This window comes from Pogoniulus pusillus, chromosome 6 (assembly GCF_015220805.1).
Source record: "Pogoniulus pusillus isolate bPogPus1 chromosome 6, bPogPus1.pri, whole genome shotgun sequence".
NCBI lineage: Eukaryota > Metazoa > Chordata > Aves > Piciformes > Lybiidae > Pogoniulus > Pogoniulus pusillus.
The window spans coordinates 23,216,091-23,237,923 of NC_087269.1; the positions used below are offsets into that span (position 1 = coordinate 23,216,091).

Here is a 21,833-nt window from a genome sequence, read left to right on the forward strand (position 1 = left end):
GAGGCCTTGAGCACAAGCCCTATGAGGAGAGGGCTGGAGGGAGCAGGGATTGTTTAGCTTGGAAAGAGGAGGCTCAGGGGTGACCTTATTGCTGTCTACAACTACCTGAGGGGTGTTGTGGCCAGGAGGAGGGTGCTCTCTTCTCTCAGGTGGCCAGCGCCAGAACAAGAGGACACAGCCTCAGGCTGCACCAGGGGAATTTAGGCTCGAGGTGAGGAGAAAGAGTTCTTCACTGAGAGAGTCATTGGACACTGGAATGGGCTGCCCAGGGAGGTGGTGGAGTCACCGTCCCTGGAGCTGTTCAAGGCAGGATTGGACGTGGCACTTGGTGCCATGGTCTAGCCTTGAGCTCTGTGTAAAGGGTTGGACTTGATGATCTGTGAGGTCTCTTCCAACCTGATGATACTGTGATAACGACAACATGATGTATCAGCAGTAGGCTTCTAAAGCATCACAAACTTAATAAGTAAGAACACACAGAGAGAAATTACTAAAACCAGATCAGTCTACCAACCCCTTTGCAACAACTGCATCAGAGCCATCTCTGCCATCTTTTCAAGTTGACTCGCTGAGTGAGAAAACTCTCATTTCTTCTTGTGACCTGCACTTAGCAAATTAAGACAGATAACAGAAGTTCAGTTTACAGAGCCCTCCCTTCCTTACCATTGCAACATCTCTTAAGTATTTCTAGGTAGTGATGTTCCACGAATACAGAGTAATGTTAAAGACAGCCCACGGTAAAAGTACCTCACTGAATCACATCAAGGATTTCCCTACATCTGAGGAAACAAAATATTCCTCCCACAACAGTAAAGACAACCATTTCCCTCTTGAACCAAGGATGAATTTTGTTAAAATCCGTTTTCTGGTGTTTAAGTGAAATTCAGATGTTCATTTCAAAAGAGGAGTAGATCCTCTATAATGAAACTTAATGGAGACTCTTGCTTTAGGTAACAAACAGAAGTCAGCAACTGACAAAAGACGACCTTAGAATCACTGCCCCTTCAACCACAACAGCAATAGTAGAAAATAGCAACTATAAATAATTCTGAGCACCTACAGAAAGCATAAGACATACTATAAAATGCTAAAGGAAGTAGAGTGACTCCAGGCAAGGTCCCATTCCACAGTTTTATGCACTAAAAATGGCATATATTTTCCAACTTTGTGTTTCTGTATTCTATGCATAGTTCTGTCCTAATCTGACACTGTCAGTCAGATGAAAATGTCATACTTCTTGCAACCCATATTCCTACACACTTATTTCAGGATTTGAGGTAGGGAAAAAATGTTGAAATCAAAGCAGATCAGGAAAAGACAACATAAACTAGCAGATTTGAGGTCCTATTCCTACTTCTGCTTGTTGTGTGATATTATAAAATAACTTTCATTATTGACATCCCATCTTCCCTCTTGACCTTTTGCTATCTTGTCTATTTAAATTGTAAGATTAGGCACTGCTACTGTGCTAGGCACAGTGGACCCTTGATTTTGGTTCAAGTTTCTAGGCATACCACAATGCAGTGAAAAAAATGAATGCAATCAAAAGCAGGTAGAATGTGTTTGCTGGATGTCAGCACTTAAACAGATCTGAAGTGCTCCCCAAGCATCTTGATAAAGCAGTTCACCATAAAACTGCACTGTTCAGGTGAACTTGTTTTCTCCTTGTTTAGCTTCACCATAACAGTTCCTCTAAACAGAATGGCTTTACGATCATTAAAAGTCCACATACAGAAATAGGAAGCATTAAATCCTGTTAGTCACTGCATGGATGTTTAATTGACCCTAGCAGATTTCCAGACATTTGCAGATTTTTTTAAGGACTCCCTGTTGGTTCATCTTGCAATTGTGCTTCTCTGTCTAAAGCACACTTTCACAAATTGCTCTCAGCAGTATGCCAGCCTACAGAGCATGCTGCCTTCCTCACACACTCTTTTACTTGGCAAAGGGCAGGGGAAAGCAGGTGCTCGCCAGGCATAAGATGTACGCTTGACACAATATTCCTTGCAAAGAGCAGAACAAATGGTATTTAGTGTCTCTTTGCAATTACACAGATGAAGGAAGGTTTTACAACACTAACTTTGTCACATACCAAAATCTGAATTTTACTCTTTTTGAGTTTCCCCTTTCAGCAATGGTTTTCAGCTTCTACTGGGGTAGAAGACTGTGCATGCAGTAGACAGACAAGGTAGAAAATCAACAAAATTTTGCAGAGCGTTGCAAATGAAAGCTGTTAAAATCTGCATCCCATAGCATTCCTCCACAAGTAAGTATTTACATAGTGTTACATTGGACCTGAAAAACCATCACTGAAAGTAATTCTATATCCTCTAATCACAAACCAAAACACTCAGGAAAAAAAAAGGCAAAACCTAAACAAAAAAAACACAAATCCCACACACATGAATAGGCAAGTAACAAAGTGCTTGTAGAAGAATTAATTTTAAAAATACTTAAAATTACTTGCTAAATTTAAAAAAATAGCAAGTTTGTGCATTAACAAATTCTGAATATAAAGGTGGATCTGACAGGCCCTGCTAGAACTGGAAACACAGGCATCCTCCCACAACAGTAAGAAGGGTGTTTTGTCTCCGGGCAGCACTGTTTGAAGCGCTGCACAGAGACAAAAAAAAAAGGACACAAAAATCAACCAAATCAACCATACCACTGTAATACTAACTACAGGAAACCCAGACCCTGAAAAGATCAGAGAAAGGACATTCAGCATGTGTCATTAACCTTCACTCAGGTGTCTGCCCTAGCCCTCTCCTTAACTCCTCCATCACCTTGCTTTGTACTGGATGGCAAACCCAGATTACATGCAGACAACGTGACAAGAAAACAAGTAGATTTGACAGGAAACTATCTAAAGTAAGTTTTAGAATAGTAGCTGCACAATGTGGCTGATAAATATAGAATATTTTTAAAAGTACCTGGGACCTACAGGAGTGGCCACAAGATACACGGCATGTTACATGGTCTGCAATTCATCACATTCTGGATTTGGCAGTAGAAGAGCATGTTCCTTGGGGATAAAACCTGGGCCTTCCTTGCTGCTGCTCCAGGACCTTAGATCCAAATTTTGCCTGAAGAAAGTGAGTGCAGCACTGCCAAAGGTTTGGTGAGCAGGGACAATTTAAGATTCAAGGCAGTTTAAATCATTCATTATTTAAGATAATGGAAAAGTTCTCAAGTGCCAAGCTGATGAAATATCTATCAATTAGCAGAATTAGTACTTGAAATAGACACAACAGTGAAAAATAAAAACCAGGAATGCTTCAAACAGATTTTGGAAAGGAATTTGTCAGATAAGAGGGTCATACACATGGACATTTATCAAAGTAACCCAAACATGGGCATATATCTACTGGAATTAAAAAAAAAAAAAAATTCCTGTCCTCCTCTTGTGAGGGGGAGCTTTGTCCCCACTTCTAAAATGGTGAGATGCAAATAAAATGCATTCACCTCCAGCGCTTTAGTGTGTTAAGATTATTTCAACAAAGAACTAAAGCCAGTTCCTACTGAAATGAAAATTGTGATTTTTTTCTAACATATCAGCTGAACACAATTCACACCAGATGCTCATATCCCTCATGTACATCATAACATTCCTGTCTCATTCATGCTAAAGCAGCTACATGCTGTATCTTACATGAAATATTCCCCAACACACATTTTTATGGAGTTCTTAGGAATAAAGCATGAGAAAGATGTAGGCCTCATTCAAACTTATCTAATACTATACAATAAAAAATCCTACTGCATTTGTCAAATAATGCAGGATTCCAATATAAGTAGCTCTGAATGCTAACTAAAAGGAAGGGAAGGTTACCTTGAATAAGAACTAAGTTAAGGAAAAACTGGCAATGTGTTTTTTTTTTCTTCACTGGGATTTAAATACTTATTTTTCACACTTGTATAATTATCAGTTTGTTGAAGAAATGTTACTTCTGTTCTCATCTACTCTGTGAGTATCTGTGGCACCACACTCATAGAGCACAGTCAACCTTGACTTGCTAAAGCTACTGAAGAAACTGAAACACATTTTCTCTCAAATCTCTATAGAAGTAAACTTCCGATAGGGTTTTAAGAAACAAGCAAACAAAAAAGTAAACCACCAAAGAAACCAGGAGTCTCCTTTTTGGAGGGAACATGAGAAACAGCCTAACCACATGGTGTGTGGTCAGCAGCAGACTACAGTTAGAAACACATCATGCAAAGCTCATTCTAAATATGTATCTGGTGTTGAATTATATAGAAAGTGGAAGTAAAAAAGACTGATGAAATTGAAAATCTCTTTAGCGTTCAGGTCAGAGTATGCATGCTCTGCGCTACTGCAATAGGCAGAAAAACATAGTTTGCCACAAATAATCTAAGATCGAATAACAGAACGGTTTGCAAGGGACCTTAAAGATAATCTAGTTCTGAACCCCCTGCTATGAGCAGGGACACCTTCTGCTAGAATAAGGTTGCCCAAGGTCCCATGCCACCTGGCTTTGAACACTTCCTGGCTTGGAGCCTCCACAACTTCTCAAATACGGGATTCTCTTAACCAGTCACTGTTGCAAGCTGGCTGTCAGATCTACCTAGGATAAGAAAAATCAGTGAGGATGAAACTACAAATTTCCTGCAAAAGGAGGCAACAAAAGCAGACTGATCACAATGGTGAGGCCATCAACCAGATAAAGACCAGCAGAGACTGCTGCACACCAGCTAAGTGTGCCAGCACTAAGCTCCAGTAAGCAAATGGAAGTAGTAAAAGACTACACTGATATGGGATGACTAATAGGAAACAGTACTGTACAGGTAGACAGCAGAGGCAAACAAGGAAATTGGTATGCGGCCACAGAAATCCTACAACAGAAGTGTTAAAGGATGTACCACAAAAACACCTACTCTCTATCTTGTCCAAACTTAGCACTAGGAGGAAGCAACCTATGCACTGAAAAGTCTACATTGTCAAGAATAAATGTCTACATTGGCGAGAAGAAACATGCAACTGCTGAGTTTTAAAACTTACAGAAATGAGGATTCAAAGGCCACCCCTTAAGATAGGTGCCATTTTGGAAAAATGAGTAGCTTAAAACAACTTTTTGGTGGGCTCTCAGACCAGGCTGATGCCCCTTATGCACACCACTAGGATTCACACTGCAGAGCAAGACTACTGTAATACTTAGAAGTATTGAAGTTGCATGCAGACTCTTGACTGCAGTCTCCAGTGTCATCCAGAAGTACAGAAGAGTTTCCTAGAGGGCACACAGTGAATGCTATGCTTTCTAATCTACCTTCCACTTTATCACAAGTATTCAATTACATATATCAGGAAGAACAGATATCTGAAAAGCTGAAGAACACTTCACATCAGCTGGAAAAGTAAATCCAGCTTTACCCTATTCACAGAGGAAGACATCATGTTCTCAATGAACCAAACACCACAAGCTTTCTATAGAGATAGAAATCTCTAATATACAGATCCCCTTGTAACTACGTGATCAGAAACAGTGCCTCAAAACTTATGTGCACATCATCTGCTTATTTCTGGAAGGTTATGACCCAAGTTGCAGTGCTCCCTGAGAGCCTGTTAGAAATCAAGAGTCATGAAAAGGAAGTCAGTTTCTTCCAGGCAGGTGACAAAAACTACATAGACACATAAACTGCTGCTTTTCCAGTTGCTCCTCTTCTTGCCACATTGGGATTTTGAAGAAATTGCCTGCTGGTTGTAAGTTCACAACACTTGGGATCACCCATTCCGATTCCACTGGAGTTTTACTGTAATATTTTCCATATCAACGGATGTGACAACTCAGACACATTCGTTGCACTAGTGTGTACGTGTTCAATGCATGTCTCTACAAGAGGCATGCATATGCAAAGGACCCTCTGGAAACAGCATCCTCAAAACAGAAAAGGCCTAAGAGAGCAGGATAGAACAAGTGTGCTGGTCCTGCAATGGGCATGTCAGTGCCCTAGCATGGGGGGAAATGAAGACTGTCCACAGCACAAAACCAGAAGAACTATTCCACATAACGGCTCTAGAGAAAGGTTTGTACTTCAAATGCAAGCAAATAAACCAAACCCTACCTTACCATGTGGAAAGCAATTATCCTTCAGAACAGTCAGGAGAAGACAGTGCACTAGTCTAAAACTGTCTCTACTCCAGTACCAGATAGTAATAGGCTACTGTCTGCTACAACATACAGCCTTGAAAGTGGCCTGTTTGGCTCCCAGAACTAATCTATGCACACAAAGGAATTTGAAGTGGGGCAAAAAAAGAGTAATCTCCTTAGAAGAGGAGAATGCTTGGCCCTCAGGAACATGGGCCAAACTCTAAATAAGACTTAGTTTCCATTCTGTCCAAATGTGAACATCTACAGGCCCCCATCCTTCTTCCCGGCTTCTGATCAGGGGGCAGGCAAAGAGATCTTCATGAAATCCTCTAGGTATTATCAACTTCTGAACTGCTCTGCGCAATTTTGATACCCAAATCATTCTGCACTGAAGAGAATAGACTAGCCAGAGGCACATGTCACACTTCGAGACGTGTTCGGTCCTTCTAATCCACAGCATTGATGAGTTCTTCATGCTTCAGAGAAAGGGGAAAAGAAATCTTGCTGGTACAATAGTGCACACAGCTAGTTGTGTGATGTATAAGGTGCATGTAAGAAACAATAAAATCCCACCCAGGGCTCCACAACAATGCACTGAGCATAACAATCCCAGCCACAGGGCAGGGCTGCGGTTTTACCCTAGAAGGGGATGGGCATCAAAGAAAGTGGTTGCCTTCTGTTCAAATGGTGGGAGAGACAGTGAAATGGGAAAGCAAGAACTTACCTTCACTCCGTCTGATTTCTTGTTCAGCAGACTTTTGGCAGCTGTGGAGAGAAGCACAAGTAGATCAGATTTTGGTTTCAAGACTATTCTTTCTCTTCCCACTTCCCCCAAAACTGTACAAGACTTCAGAAGAACAACCACTCTGCTATTTCCTCTCAACGGTAAGAGACCTAGAACACAGGCTGAGTCGACTCACCCTCATAGCAGAAGGTCATCCATACTATCTATTGTTCACCTATTTAGGCAAAAATGCTCCCACTTTCACCTTCTCAGAAAGACCAAATCTGAAATAAGACTTTCGAGCTCCTCTATTTCAATCTTACACTCCACACCGTGACCTCATCCAGAAGTTACAGGAGAGGGAAAGTTAAAGAAATCTGCCAGATCTTTACAACAGGATAAAGGCTTTACCCTCAAGTGCAGCCATTCATGTAACAGACTTCACTTATAAAGGGGACTCTAATAAGGCAGAGGCCTCCTAATTACTGCTATTCAGTTACTCTAGGGAATCATCTGGGTAGCTGAAAGGAAGAGACTGGAGAAGTGCAAAAGGTAGCATCTGATAACTGTTCAAATAAAAGAAGAAAAAGAAGAGAGACAGAACTAGGCTGAATTTCATCACTGAAAGATAAAGATGCTCTGCTGTGGTAAATTTGAACAACTGGCACTAGAAATAAGTATAAGAGCATGACAAGCACAGTCAGGGAGCCTGCAACAGATGCCTGGCAAAAGGCACACTTGGGACTGATGAAGGAGTTGCTTCATCTTTACAGGAAAGTGATATATTGATGACTTCCAACAGTAAGACTCTATGTACAACTGTGAGAGTCTAAATCCTCTCTCTCGTTCATCAACAAAGATAAAGATTGCATCATCTCTCCCTAATCAACAAAGATACAGATTGCCTTTGGTAACTTCCAGGACTCAGACTCGGTGCTTGGCCTAAAGCTCAGGGATGCAAATCAACAGACAACGCCTTGGAAACTCCTGGACTTCACCCTGGCTGGAATGCCCAGCATGCCTACATCTTATCTCAGCTACCCCCAAGGGAAAAGGTTTATGTGCATTCAGGGCATGGACAGGTACAGCCAGGGAGGGGGCGGAGGCCCTCTCCCCGGTGGCGCCAGACCCCGGCGAATGCAGGAGAATACGCAGGAAGATTCCCTGGGGAGCTGCAGCCGGACACTGAGCAGAAAACTGTATAAAAGGCAGGAGGAATGCCTGCCAAAGTGTGGCACTCCCAGCAGACCACCAGTGGCACCTCCACCGGACCAGCAGTGGCATTCTCAGCAGACCACCAGTGGCACCTCCACCGGACCACCACAGTTGCACACCACCCGAAGAATCCCTGACGAACTTCATAGAAGATCATCCCTGGGCTACGCACCTGTCTCTCTCTCTCTCCCCTCCATCTGTGACTGAGGGTAATATGATCACAGCTCTTTTCCTTCCCTGCTTCTTCTCTTCTCCATCGTTCCTGTTATCTCTTTCTCTCCCCCTTCTCCCCTCTCTCCCTCTGCTTTGTCCAACCCTATCCTTTAATAAATAGTTTTGTGGTGATATATGGTCTCGTTTGCACCTTAATTTCACAACACGGAAATCTGTAAGAACTGGTCTTGCTCCTCTGGACAGAGATACTGTTAATCTCTGCTTCTCTGGACCTTGACAACAACCTCAACAGATACAAAGGAAAAAAAAAAACCCTCTTGCCTGCATGTAAGGAATGTATTCACAGTCATTTCAATTTCTGTGAACAGCATGCTAGAGTCCCACTGGACCAATAATCTGATAAGCCTCTCCTAAGCAGATGCTGGGAAGCATATGGGCCTGGGTACTTGACCTGGATCTTAGGCCCAACAAATATGGGGCTGTGCTAGTTTGAAGCAGGCTAGAATGTTTTGGTGAGAAAAAGTAAATAATTGGCTATGAAAAGAAAACAATGGTGATGTCTCCTTCCCTCAGAGTCTTGCTGAAGAAGAATGTAAACATTAGATAACACTCTCGCCATTTTGTCTTCACTTTCGGGCTGGGCTTGGACTGAGCTGCATCTCCCTAACCTCACTGCCACTAACCTTGCTCCTTAACCTCTTGGCTGAACCTCTATTCTTCCTTAAGACTGGGGTAAGGTTGAGAGGGGCAGGGGGAAGGTGCAGGGGTGGTTGAGAGCCCCTCCTGGGGACTCAGGTTTCTGGGAAGGGAGTTGTGTTTCTGTATTACTTTTAACTTGTATATTTCTGTATATACTGTAAATAACTGCTTGTATATTGTGCTAGCTGTAAATAAATAGCTTCATTTATATTCCCAGAGTCTGGCTGAGTTAGCTGGGGTACCTTCTAAAGTGTGTGGGGGGCGGGTAACAGCCAAACCACCACAGGGGCCTAGAGAAAAGGCAAGTCCTAAGAAAGTGCTTGCACAACTGTTTAAATGCTCCACTCCCCAAAATGAGTTGACCACCTGGTGCACAGAGTGCTCAGTCTCTCTCTAGGAGCAGTAGAATCAAGACAAAAATGTTGGGTTTTTTTTTTGCAATATCCAAGCAATTGTTCAGATTTTATGTCAACAATATTTTCTACCTTGCCTTCCCTACCATATGACCCTAGAGATACAGATTAATTAGACAATATTAGGTAAAGTGGAACAATAACTATAGTGTCTTCTCAGAGTAAAGAGGTGTATTAGAAATTTATTAAAATGTCTGAATTGATCTTCCCAATTCTACTCCCTAAACAAGTATAAAGCCAGATCAAGATTTTGCCTTCATTCCTGCCCTTAGAAACCATCTAAGGACACTGGAAAAACCTCACACAGAGGTTTTCTAAATGTGTTGCTTCAACACAAAATGCTCCAATGTGCGCCCAGGAGGGTGGACAAAGTGACCCAAGCAACTCATCTGTCATGCAACAGTTTCTTTGCTGAGTGTATGCATACTGAAGCACTTAAAGACTATGCAAAAGTAAGTTCTTGCCACCTTCACAGCATGATGAAGACTAGATAGATTCCACATGCAAGTGAGAAGGAGAACAAGGGGATCATGGAGTCAAAAGGGGTCCAATATTTATACCACACATACATCAAGGCATCTCACACAGCAACTGTTGAAATCAATAAATTATTACAGCCTTAAAACATTTCAGAAGGAGTAAAGGATTCTGCAACTCAAATAGCACAAATGGGACATCCTTGAAGTGAAAAATAAACACACCAAAATATCAAAGAATAACAGCATTGGCATATGTCCTGGGAATAACCCAGACACAAGCTGAGAAGCACCATTTCCCACACTTTCTGCAGTTTCCCCAGAATCCCACACTCGCCTGCAGACAGAAGACACTTAAAATCACATTATACAGTATTAAGGCTCCTCTATGCAGCCCAGTACTATGTGCTCCTGTGGTGGAGGGGCAGCAGCCCCAAAACAGAGGCTTCTCTATGCCTCTACATGCCTGGACATGTTTTTCTGCCAGGACCCATGAGGCAGTAAACAGATTGTGTATCACACACACGCCCAGGCCGTGTACTCCGGGGTGCGCCCAGGTAATCCCCTAATGGGAGGTCCAGGCATGTCTCTACTGCCTATTGGGGTAAGGTTTGGCTTACTGCCAGCCTGATTGGTCATTTTAGATGTCCTAATGAGCCACGAATCTCGGCCCAGAGCCTATAAAGAGGGGTGCAAAGCAGCACCACGTGTTCAGAGGTTCATTAGTTCAGAGCATTCATGAGTATTCAGACTCAGCTCTGATCCACAGCAGCACCTTGCTGCCCTGACCCTGCTTGCATGGCCTAGAAACAGGATCAGGCCTTACTCACTTGCAAGCATTACAGAGGCTCAGACCTCATGCATTGATCTCAAGGCACAGTCAAGCTATCTCTGAGCCCTTTGAGAAGCAGAGCACATGCACGCCTGCACTTCATACATATATGGGGAGCCGAGAGCCCCCTGCCTAAGCCTAGAGCTATCTTGATTTATCTACGGACCTCGTCTCCCTGCAGCATGGCATAGACCCTGCTTGCCAGCTGTACTGGAAGTCTGGAAAGATCCAGGCCCAGCAGACCCTCAGACAGTCTGCTAACCTACGAACACAGCCTGCTAGCTGTGAGACCGTGTCAGAAGCTACACGTACAAATCCTTCTCCTGCACCTGGGAATTCCTGCCAGCTGATCATCCCTGGACACACGGCTTCCAGAAGAAAAAGCAGCATTGAGGCAGAGACCACACCAGGAGAGAAGGTCAGAGAAATTCTGTTAACCCAGAGACTGGGAACCCTTATCCTCCTGCAAGCTGGGACAGATCTTCAGCTCCACCAAGACCCGAATATTGGGCACACGCTGAGACAGAATCCCGAGAGGGTGATTAATGATTAATACCTGAGAACAACACGCCTAAGTAAGCTTTGATTCCTTTGTAATATAAGTTGCCTCTATCTGAAGAGCACACACAGTTTCAGCCCTTGCTGGGCAGACACTAGAGTTGTTAAGAGGCATTAAGCCTAAGGGAATTTCTCTCTGTCTATAGTTGTTAATAATTTGATATTTCTACTTAATAATCAATCCCTGTAAATATATCTCAAGCTATTTTCATAAACTTGCATATAAACCTGGATTTCATAGTGGTTGGGGGTGGTACAAATTTGTAAATATTAATTTTAATAAATAATTTTATAAAAAATCAAAACCGCCTCAAATTAATTTCTCACCTCCCCCTAACAGAGGAGGAATAGAGAAAACCCCTCCACAACAGCTCCCCAGTGCATCTGCCTGTTTAGCTTGTACCTCTACTCAGCACACTCTTGCAGGCCTGTCAGCATCCCAGCACTACAGGCAGAAACTCATTCTGTATCATATTTAGTTCATGCATCATGCTGTGGTTTGTAAGGACAAGTGGAGACCCCACGAAATGCATTCACAAGCAAAGACTGGAGACATCTCAGACTAAAGTGAGACATGTACATGTTATGAGACAGAAATTAAAGGAGATACAAGTGGAATGTCTGCAGCAAGCAAGAGATAAGACTTATTGTAACAAGAATCATTTTGGAAGCCAAGCAGCACCACTCAGCACACACCTTAGCAGAGAGACATGAGGAGGGGGAAGAAAATCAAGGACACATGAAGGCAGATTATTTACTTATCAGGAAATGGTGTTCTATCCATGCTCAGCTGTTTTCCAGGCACGAAATACTTCCTGCTTCCTCTACACATTCAAGGAATTAAACTCCCTCTACTCAGTGGAGTTAAGATTTCCTCTACAGTGAAACAAGAAAAAGGCATGGGCAGCTAACTCAGTACCTTAAAAGCACAGTTCTGTTCCTGGCTTTAACTAGACACTCTCCAGTTAATCTCTGAAGACGAACATAACAGCCCTCTCCTACACACAACCTGTATACTCCTCCTACTGCTTGTATTTCTGAGTTGTGGCATCTATAGGGAACAGCCTGGGCTCTGGATCATGCTCTTGGCAGAAACACAAATCCCTAATGCTGAACTGATCAGGCACAAGCACTAGACACTCTGGGTGTACCAGAGCCAAGGTGGGCAGTGGAGAAGGGAATTTCTGAGATGGACAGGAAAACCCACTCCAAACAGCCATGGACAGTAAATACCCCTCAGCCTGCCTCAAGTTTGCCCTGATCCCAGCTGTCAAATCTCAGCTAAGCTTCCAGACAGTATTTTTTCAGGATGCAGGGACAACACTGAAGCTGCATTTATTGTGTCTGATTAACTCCTGATGTTAGCACAAGAAGTCAAGTTCTGGCTTCTAAACACAAGCACTTGCACAATGAAGAATTCTGGACTTTGCTAAGACCTGAATATTAAAATAACAATGCCAGCACATAATTCCTAGTGACATAGAGAGTTGCTGCTTGTCATCCTCACATTCTCAGTTCAAATAAAGTCAGATGAACTAATTCTCATCTTGATGTCATTTGTGGGGCTCACTACAAGCTGACAGCAGCCAGAAAGAAGCACCTCCGGCTACCATTATAAACAATGCACATGAATGCAATGTAACTTCAAGAGCATCTATTTATTAAGGACAAGGCAGAGCTAAAATTGACACCTCTCTGCCACAATGGCTACTCACAGAATACACTCTAGCAACAGCCATTTAAACATAGTAATTTCATAGAACAGAGGGGAGATATTGTCTTGTGTTCTCTACCCTTACCCTGGTTTCTGTTTCGGCAGTCCCCTTCCTCTTAAATTGTCCAGCGACTTGATACAGGAACTTGTTGCAACAGCAATTGCACAGGAACACTATGTGCTAAGTGAGATACCAATACAAAGATGTCCTGTTTACATAGGATAACTTCCTGGCAGAACTTATAATGTAGACTCTTTCTTTTGCTGAAAAGTTTAATTTTAATTCTGCTCTTAATTCCATCTGTCTCCTAAATGACACCACAGATAAAGATTAAAAGACAGGCCATTCACAGAAACTAAAGCCTGGGCCCCCCAGTTTAGGAAGGACATTGAGATGCTTGAGCGTGTCCAGAGAAGGGCGACAAGGCTGGTGAGAGGCCTCGAGCACAAGCCCTACGAGGAGAGGCTTAGGGAGCTGGGGTTGTTTAGCCTGGAGAAGAGGAGGCTCAGGGGTGACCTTATTGCTGTCTACAACTACCTGAAGGGTGGTTGTGGCCAGGAGGAGGTTGCTCTCTTCTCTCAGGTGGCCAGCTCCAGAACAAGAGGACACAGCCTCAGGCTGCGCCAGGGGAAATTTCGGCTCGAGGTGAGGAGAAAGTTCTTCACTGAGAGAGTCACTGGGCACTGGAATGGGCTGCCTGGGGAGGTGGTGGAGTCGTCGTCCCTGGGGCAGTTCAAGGCAAGGTTGGATGTGGCACTTGGTGCCATGGTCTAGCCTTGGGCACTGTGGTAAAGGGTTGGACTTGATGATCTGTGAGGTCTCTTCCAACCTTGGTGATACTGTGATACTGTGATACTGTGTGAAATACACAACCCAGTAGTGTCACCTGGCATAAGCTACAGAGCTCCCACTTTTCCCACTAGGAAAGGGAATAAGGGGAGCAACTGTGTGGAAAAGCCAGGTGATTTCCCTCTGCTTTTTACACCTCTGCTAGCCTCACAAAACCAAAACATTCTCCAGCAAGACTTCATTCAAAAAGCAAAAACAACTCACCAGGAGCCAGTCTGATGGTTTGTGACATTTCAATTAATGTTTTCAAGCACCTTCTAGCCAACACAGGAATCTCACACCCTGAAAAACAGTCTCTTTGGAGGTATGCAGGATTAGAGGAAGGGGTTTTAAGCTTCACCAGGGGAGATTTAGGCTGGTTGCTGGGAAATATTTCTTCATTTAAAAGGTTATTGACTACTGGAATTGTGTGCCCAGGGCATTGGTGGAGTCCCTTGGAGGTGTTTAAGCTTTGTGTGGACCTGGTGCTTAGGGATATGGGTTAGTGTTGACTCTTTGGCGCTGGGTTGAGGGTTAGATTGGACAATCTTTGAAGTAATTTCCAACTGGATGTATTCTGTGCTATGTACACACACAAAAAGAAGTAAAACTTTAAAAGGCTGAAATAGTCTGAATACCCATTTTAGATTTTCAAGCCTCAATGTCCCAGTCTGGTCCAAATGTCAGAGCACCTCTCTTGTAGTATTACAAGAACTCCATTTCCCAACAAACGAAGAAATGAAGTGGTAAAGGACAAAGATCACAAAAAGAAAATAAAATGCATTCAGCAAGTTTCCCTGAACTTTAGGTAGAGAAGTATAAAGGTAAAGGGAAATATTATAATAATTTAAGTCCACTTTTGATTATAAATTAGACTCTCGGGCCATAGTGAAAAAAAAATTAAATGCAGCAATGAAATCCATGTGATCCTGGGAAGGTGCAAAATGGAAGTTTACTTACTGAAGTACATTACATGAGCAGGTCCACAATGTAGTAGTGGAGCACCATTCCCTGAAACTCCCAACTGTTTCTTAAGCAGAATCACAGAATATTAAGAATTGGAAGAGACCTCTCGGGATCATCTGGTCTAACCTCCCTGCTAAAGCAGGTTTGCCTAGATCAGGTTGCACAGGACTGTGGCCTGGAAAGTTTTGAAAGTCTCCTAAAAGGAAGAATTCCAAAACCTCTTGGGCCATTATACTTCAGTGCTGTGTCACACAGATCACGGAATGGCAAGGGATCACTCTCAAATAAGTTTTTCCTTATGTTAGCAATTTAGAAGATGGTAGAGCAAGCAGTGTAGTAGATACAGAGACATCACTTTAAAACAACTTAATTATCCTTAAATGTGACTTCATGTTCTGCTCGGGAAATATGTTTCCCAGTGATCTGATATGCATTTATTCAAAGCTCTCTGAAAACTCTTGATAAATTTTCCTCTCCATATTTTCATCACTGAATTGACACCAAGAGGTTAGTGTTCACATGAGTCAGGTGATACAAATTTCTGATCCTGAACAGACATCTACATAATTAGCACAGCAGAAACTTTTAAGTTACACTTTTAATTTTAGAATTTTAACTTCACTTTGGTTAAAAGAAAGAACACAGATACCTGTCTGATTTGATATATGATTCCTGTCTGATTTTATATATGTATATACACACATAATGTACATATATGCACACAAAATAGCAAAAAATCAGTTTCACAAGCAGTTCTGGAAGACAGGTATAACAGGACACTGAAATCCTTCAGTATCACTTCAATATTTGTATTTTTTTCCTTTTTGCTCTTCAGTCGGCTCGAAACCAACTCTGTATAGGTTACATCAAACACGCACAGGCATTGTCAGCCCTTCTTTACTTAGAAAGCACTCTGCTTTCTGGATCTTCCTCTGGCATCCCTCAATCTCAACTATCTAGTTAGAAAGTTAATAAGGACGTGAAGCCATGTAATGCATTCCAGCTATTGCCACAAGCTGCCATATGGTATGTTTCAACAAAAGATAAGATTGGCTCAGTGAGACAGCAACTGTCACAGTTGTGGTGGACAGACCCCCTTGGATAATGCAACAAAGAACATGCATATCCGCTCAGTAAACCCAGGGGGGTGTGTGAACAGGTCGATGCACAAGATCTCTGCAGACACAAGACTCCCTGGAAGCAACACTTGGACACATATGCATACCAAAGAGTGAGGGGCCAGGAGGAAGCTGCAATTAAAAAAACTGTACAAAAAAAAGCTCCAAGCAATGCTTGCTTAGAGAAGAAGAGCTCCTGCAGAGGAGGGAAGAGCTCCACTGAAAACACCACATGCTGGAAACAGAAAGACACCTTTATAGGTGGTAATATAACCCCTTTCCTTCTCTCCTTCTCCATTTTCTTTCTCTCTCTCTCCCCCTTTTCTCCTCTCCTGGGTTTTGGTCACTTTATTCTTAAATAAATAGACTCACTTTTGATATTTGGCCTTGTTTCTGCTTTAATTTCACACATGGGAATGTTTTAAAACGAATCTGAATCTTTCTCTCCTCCTCTGGACCAAGACAGCAAGAAGAGACAATTCCCAAGAAAAATAAGCTCTTTTTGCAGATGGCTATTTCTAAGATGAAAAGCAATCCTATTCATTATTTCACTCATTTTGTAGCAGGCCTACTTATATGCCTCTATATAAATAAGTCCAGGAACCCTTAAATGCTGTAACTATTAGGAACTTCAGAAAATCTTTGCAAGTTTCTCCTAGTAATAAATTTGCATTTACTTCTCAGAAGGTGATTCAATCAACTATTTCTGTGAGTGCAGATTAGATCAGTGTTTTCTTCCACCATCTGAATATCAAAAGCCACAAGTGAGCAGTCAAATCACCCTGTGTATTCCCAAGTGTGACTCTAAATATCCCACAGTGAAGTTTAGGTTGTAATGTTCTCTCTTGCAGCTAAGTAAATACTTACCAGAGCACGGACAAAAGCTACAAACCCTTTATTATTACCAGGTCTCAGTTTTCTGACTTCTGCTGAAAGGAGTACAACTGCATGTGTCTTTAACAAATAACCTACAGCTGACCTGAGACAATATTTTCAAAATAATTACAAACAGCTAATATTGTTGAATATACCATAATTGGGCAAAGAATCACACTCTATCTTTAGGAACTGACCTGGAGCAAAAGGCACTTAGCAAGCAACAAAAAACCCCCATGAAACTTCTTTTGTTATTGTTGGGGTTTCTTTAGTCTTCACAAAAAATAAGATCTTTTTTTTAAACAGGATAAGTGAGAGAGTAATACTACAGACTCTATAACTGTGTAATTTGTGACAAACTGAAAGCATACTGTCAAATGAAGGAACTCCAGATTACAAGAAGTGTGGCACAGGATATAGTAATGACAATGGAATTAAAGAAGGCTTCTCTTATTTCCTGCAGATAGTACTATCATGCCTAATTAATTGATACCACAGTCACATGAGCCTTCATTTTCCTCTTGTTTGAAAACACCTGTGAAGAAGCTTTCAGATGATCTCATGGCCAAATGGGGAGAAGCTTTTCTCTTCTTTGTTGCCTGTCTGCTGGAAATGGGGCATTTAGAGACTCACAAGACAGTGTTAACAACACTAAAGAGAACAAAAACTCCTTAAGGTCTTTAGGGAAAGAAACAAGTATTATTTCAGAATTCTTCAATTACAGTTACCTGATCTATCATGATAGCAAAAGTCTCAGCTCCAGCCAGAGTTCCCTGATGTAGGTTTAGGGTCACTGGTATAACCACACCAGCTGCAGAGGAGGTGGCACAGGACATTGTAATGTTATCCTATTTCCCTTTCCTGTATCTCCCCATATAAGAAGCGGATTGTCCAGCTCTCTCTCACCTCTCATCTGAGTGTGTGGTTGTGGTTATCGCTTTGGTTTGTGTGGGAGTGAGCCTGGCTAGAAAGCTATTTCTTGCTCTGTAGCTGAGGCCTACTGGGCCTATCCTAGGGGAGGGAAGTGTGGGCTAATGCTGGGCCTGGTGTTGAGGGGAGAGGGTTGGCTGGTTGAAGCCTGAGGCCTACAGGAGACCTGTTTTGGGGCTCAGCCAGGGGTGTGGCTAGGCCAGGCTTGATTCTGAATGTACATATATGCTTCTACCTTGGCATCTTTTGTATTTTGTTTGCTTTTGTAAACAGAAATACTACTTAACCTCTAATTCTGTTTGAATGTGTTTATTTACTCTTTTGGGGTAAAATACCTTCTGTCCCAGCTCAAACCAGGACATTCTCAGACAGAATTTTCCATTTTATTTATCATGCCCTTGTTCTTCATCTCCAGCAAACTGATCTCTCTCAGCTGCAGCAATTAAAAAACCTAAGTAAATAATACTAATAAAAAAATCAAGCTCATATTACACATAGTCCTGTGAAGAAAACAAGTGTACTTGACCTCTCTGCTTTCAAAACATATCAGAATATTAGAAATTGCTGCTATGCACAGAGGCTACAAATGCTTTGCATCTAATTTGCAACATTTCTTTCTCGACAGTATTTCAGAGCAAATATTACCCGGGATCATAGTTTATATCCAGTTGGCACACATCCAGTTGGTTGCCAGTCACTAGTTGTGTTCCCCAAGGATCAATGCTGGGCCCAGTCCTGTTCAATATCTTTACTGATGATCTGGACAAGGGGATTGAGTCCAGCATCAGCAAGTTCACAAATAACACCAAGCTAGGAGCAGGTGTCAATCCTTTGGAGGGTAGGAAAGCCCTGCAGAGAGACCTTGATAGGCTGGATGGGTGGGCAGAGGCCAATGGGATGACATTTAACAAGGCCAAGTGCAGGGTTCTACACTTTGGCCACAACCCCAAGCAGTGCTACAGGCTGGGGACAGAGTGGCTGGAGAGCAGCCAGGAAGAAAGGGACATGCAGGTACTGGTAGATAGTAGGCTGAAGATGAGCCAGCAGTGTGCCCAGGTGGCCAGGAGAGCCAGTGGCATCCTGGCCTGGACCAGGAACAGTATGGCCAGCAGGACAAGGGAGGTTATTCTTCCCCTGTACTCAACACTGGTCAGGCCACACCTTGAGTACTGTGTCCAGTACTGGGCTCCTCAATTCAAGAGACAGGTTAAGATACTGGAACATGTCCAGAGAAGGGTGATAAAGCTGGTGAGAAGTCTGGATCACAAGCCCTGTGAGGAGAGGCTGAAGGAGCTGGGGCTGTTTAGCCTGGAGGAGGCTCAGGGCTGACCTCATTGCTGTCTACAACTACCTGAAGGGAGGCTGTACCCAGATGGGGATCAGTCTCTTCTCCCAGGCAACCAGCAACAAAACGAGGGGACAGAGTCTCAAGTTGTGCAAGGGAAGGTCTAGGCTGGATGTTAGGAGGAAGTTCTTCACAGAGAGAGTGATTTGCCACTGGAATGGGCTGCCCAGGGAGGTGGTGGAGTCGACGTCCCTGGAAGTGTTCAAGAAAATACTTGGATGAGGCACTTAGTGCCATGGCCTGGTTGACTGAATAGGACTGGGGGATAGGTTGGACTGGATGATCTCGGAGGTCTCTTCCAACCTGGTTGATTCTATAATTCTATATTCAAAGCAGAACTCAGTAACACTGAGAACTCTGCGCTCACTATGGGCTACCTAGGATTTCCTTTTGTTCAGCTGCTAACTGAAGCGGATCTAGCAGCTTTAGCCCTTGCGACAGAAAAATCAGCAGAACAAGCCTTTTCCTCCTCGATACTAGCTCAGGAAAAGTGGATGTAGAGGTCACACACCATTAAGGAGAACCCTTCTCTAGGCATTTCATGTACTCAAAATCTTGGTTACAGGAGATTTTCTTGCCCAAGTACTTCTGCAGCTTCATTAGAAGTGACAATATTTGCAAACTAAAAACTAATCTAAAATTTCTGTTTAAAAAGAAATTATTTGATTATTTCAAAATCATTAATTAAATGAAATTAAAACTACCTGTGCGAATAGATCTAAAACACTTCACACCACCAGAAAGCCCAATAAATTGTTAAGTTTTGTACAGTCCCACAGAAGCCCAGTCATTGTGCCATAACTCCTCAAACTACTATTGCAGAATCATTCTCAGAAAACAACATGTAATTTTTAAGTCCTGCAATTAGAAAATCCTGGAACAGGTGAATAGAGAAAGTTATTCTGTCCCTTTAAGGTCAAAGTATCAGAAATGTGGTAAGGAGAAATTGCTGTAGCCACAAGCAGTCCTGGCATATTGGCACAGGTTCACCAGAAAGCAAAAAACTAAGGGAAAATAGTTCTGAAGTTGCTTGGGGGTGGTGTCTTAATTGTAGGTTGATTTCACATATTTAAATAATTATTTTTTTAAATCACAATAGATAAGGATAAAAATGTCACCTTGATATCACAAAAATTATTATATATATGAATGTGAACTTTAAAAGAACTGGGATGATTATTTCATAGAGGTTTTCATTCTAATTAGAAGTTTAATGTAACATCACTCAGAAAGTAAATGGCCACATGAAATTAATATACTTCCATTCCATTTATCATCAGTTATAAATCATACAGCAGACTCCTACTTGAAAGTGGAGTGCCGTTTCAGTCAGGTGCAATAAAAACCTGGCTGATGCATTCAATGACTGCTCTTTTAAAAAGAGAAAGAAAAATGGCAAAGTTAGCAAACAATCCCATGAATCAAAATCACTTGCAAAGAAAAGTTTTCCAGCCTAATGGAAATGAGCACAGATAAAACTGCCATCACCTAGATATGCTGAGCCAAGACAATCATCTTCCAAAAAGCAATGATTTGCATGTTGAGATTTGCATTTTCAGTAAGTGCACTATGTAATGCAGTTGGGTGGGAGCCAGACTACCAGTTATTAAGCTTGAAAGGATGAAAACCACTTCTGAGATGCCAAGAAGGAGAACTCTAATAGCTAAATACTTCAAATCCATTTCTGATGAGTCAGAGTAATACAATACCCAAATAGCTCCTGTCCTATATCCTCACCAATATTTTTACTTGCCCTGTGTCCCTACCTCAAATCTAAAGGAATCATTGCTACCTAGTAAGAGTTCTTGACTCCTGCTTTCAGATGAGAAAGCTAATAATTTTCCCAAAATAATTGATAAAATATCACAAGAGAACTGTGGCAGCTGACTTTCTGTTTTGTACTAGATTACAGCACCACATACTTCTCCCTAACCCAGTAATTTCCTATGTCAACTTGTCACTAGCCAGGCCAAACAACCACCATTACACACTGATGAACTGTAAGTATGTTTCCTTCCCTCTACTCCAAAACACTCATGCAAAGCAAAACCAACGAAGGAACTGGAACAGTGAGAACTTACCTGAAAAATTCCGAGATACAAGCATTGTCGTGAGAATTGCACCCTGTGAGAAAGAGAAAGCAGGATTAACAGACAGTGTTACCTCAGGAAGGGGCTGGCCTGATTCATGCATCAGTGCATCAGGTACCAAAGCACAGCTATTCTAATGCTTCCCTAGTAAGTCCTAGTGTATCCAGGATTCCTACATGTGGACGCTGAGCCTGACATGGGACCGCTTGGAGTCCTACCCTTCTAGAGGTCAGGCAAGATAGCTTAGGAAATCTAAACAGGTACTAAGAATTATGCTTAGACACAAGAGAATCATTATAGTCATAGTCCTAGTGTTCAGCCAGCAGATAGCTGCTTCATGCTCCAACTAGAGGCTCTGCTCTATCTACGAGCAACTGATATGCCGTTTTTGTGAGACAAGAGTGATGAAAGCTAAAGCCCCAGGATTTAAGAATTAGTTGCTCTACTTCAACTCTCTTGAAGAAAATAGCAGTGATTATGTCACAGAAAACTTCTGGGAAACTTCCAGCTCTAGAGAAAGAAACTATCCTCAACACTACTTTAGCCCCCTGGAGGACCACAAAAGGTACGATTAGTGAGATAAAAGTAAGAACAAATACTGTTGCCAGGAAGCTATTAACCACAAATTCATGGATTTAAAATTTAAGGCAAATTAACTTACCTTTAGCTTCCTTCTAGCATTGAACTTTCTCAAGCATTCCACAGTCTCCTGCCTGTGCATCATTGAAGCAACAGTAGATCGTTGCTGAAAAACAGCAAGAGCAAAA

At 42.3% G+C, this 21,833-nt stretch overlaps 1 protein-coding gene across 15 annotated transcripts in view; it reads right to left on the reverse strand.

Moving 5' to 3' along the window:
* CAMK2G (calcium/calmodulin dependent protein kinase II gamma) overlaps window positions 1–21,833 on the reverse strand; it is a 136,472-nt gene that overhangs the window by 24,735 nt on the left and 89,904 nt on the right. For all 15 annotated transcript variants that reach the window (XM_064144942.1, XM_064144940.1, XM_064144945.1 and 12 more), the window contains exons 11-13: window positions 21,728–21,811; window positions 21,058–21,100; window positions 6,832–6,872 (exon numbers count right to left, since the gene is read on the reverse strand). In XM_064144942.1, the coding sequence (XP_064001012.1) occupies window positions 6,832–6,872; window positions 21,058–21,100; window positions 21,728–21,811 (168 nt within the window). The remainder of the gene's footprint in view (window positions 1–6,831; window positions 6,873–21,057; window positions 21,101–21,727; window positions 21,812–21,833) is intronic.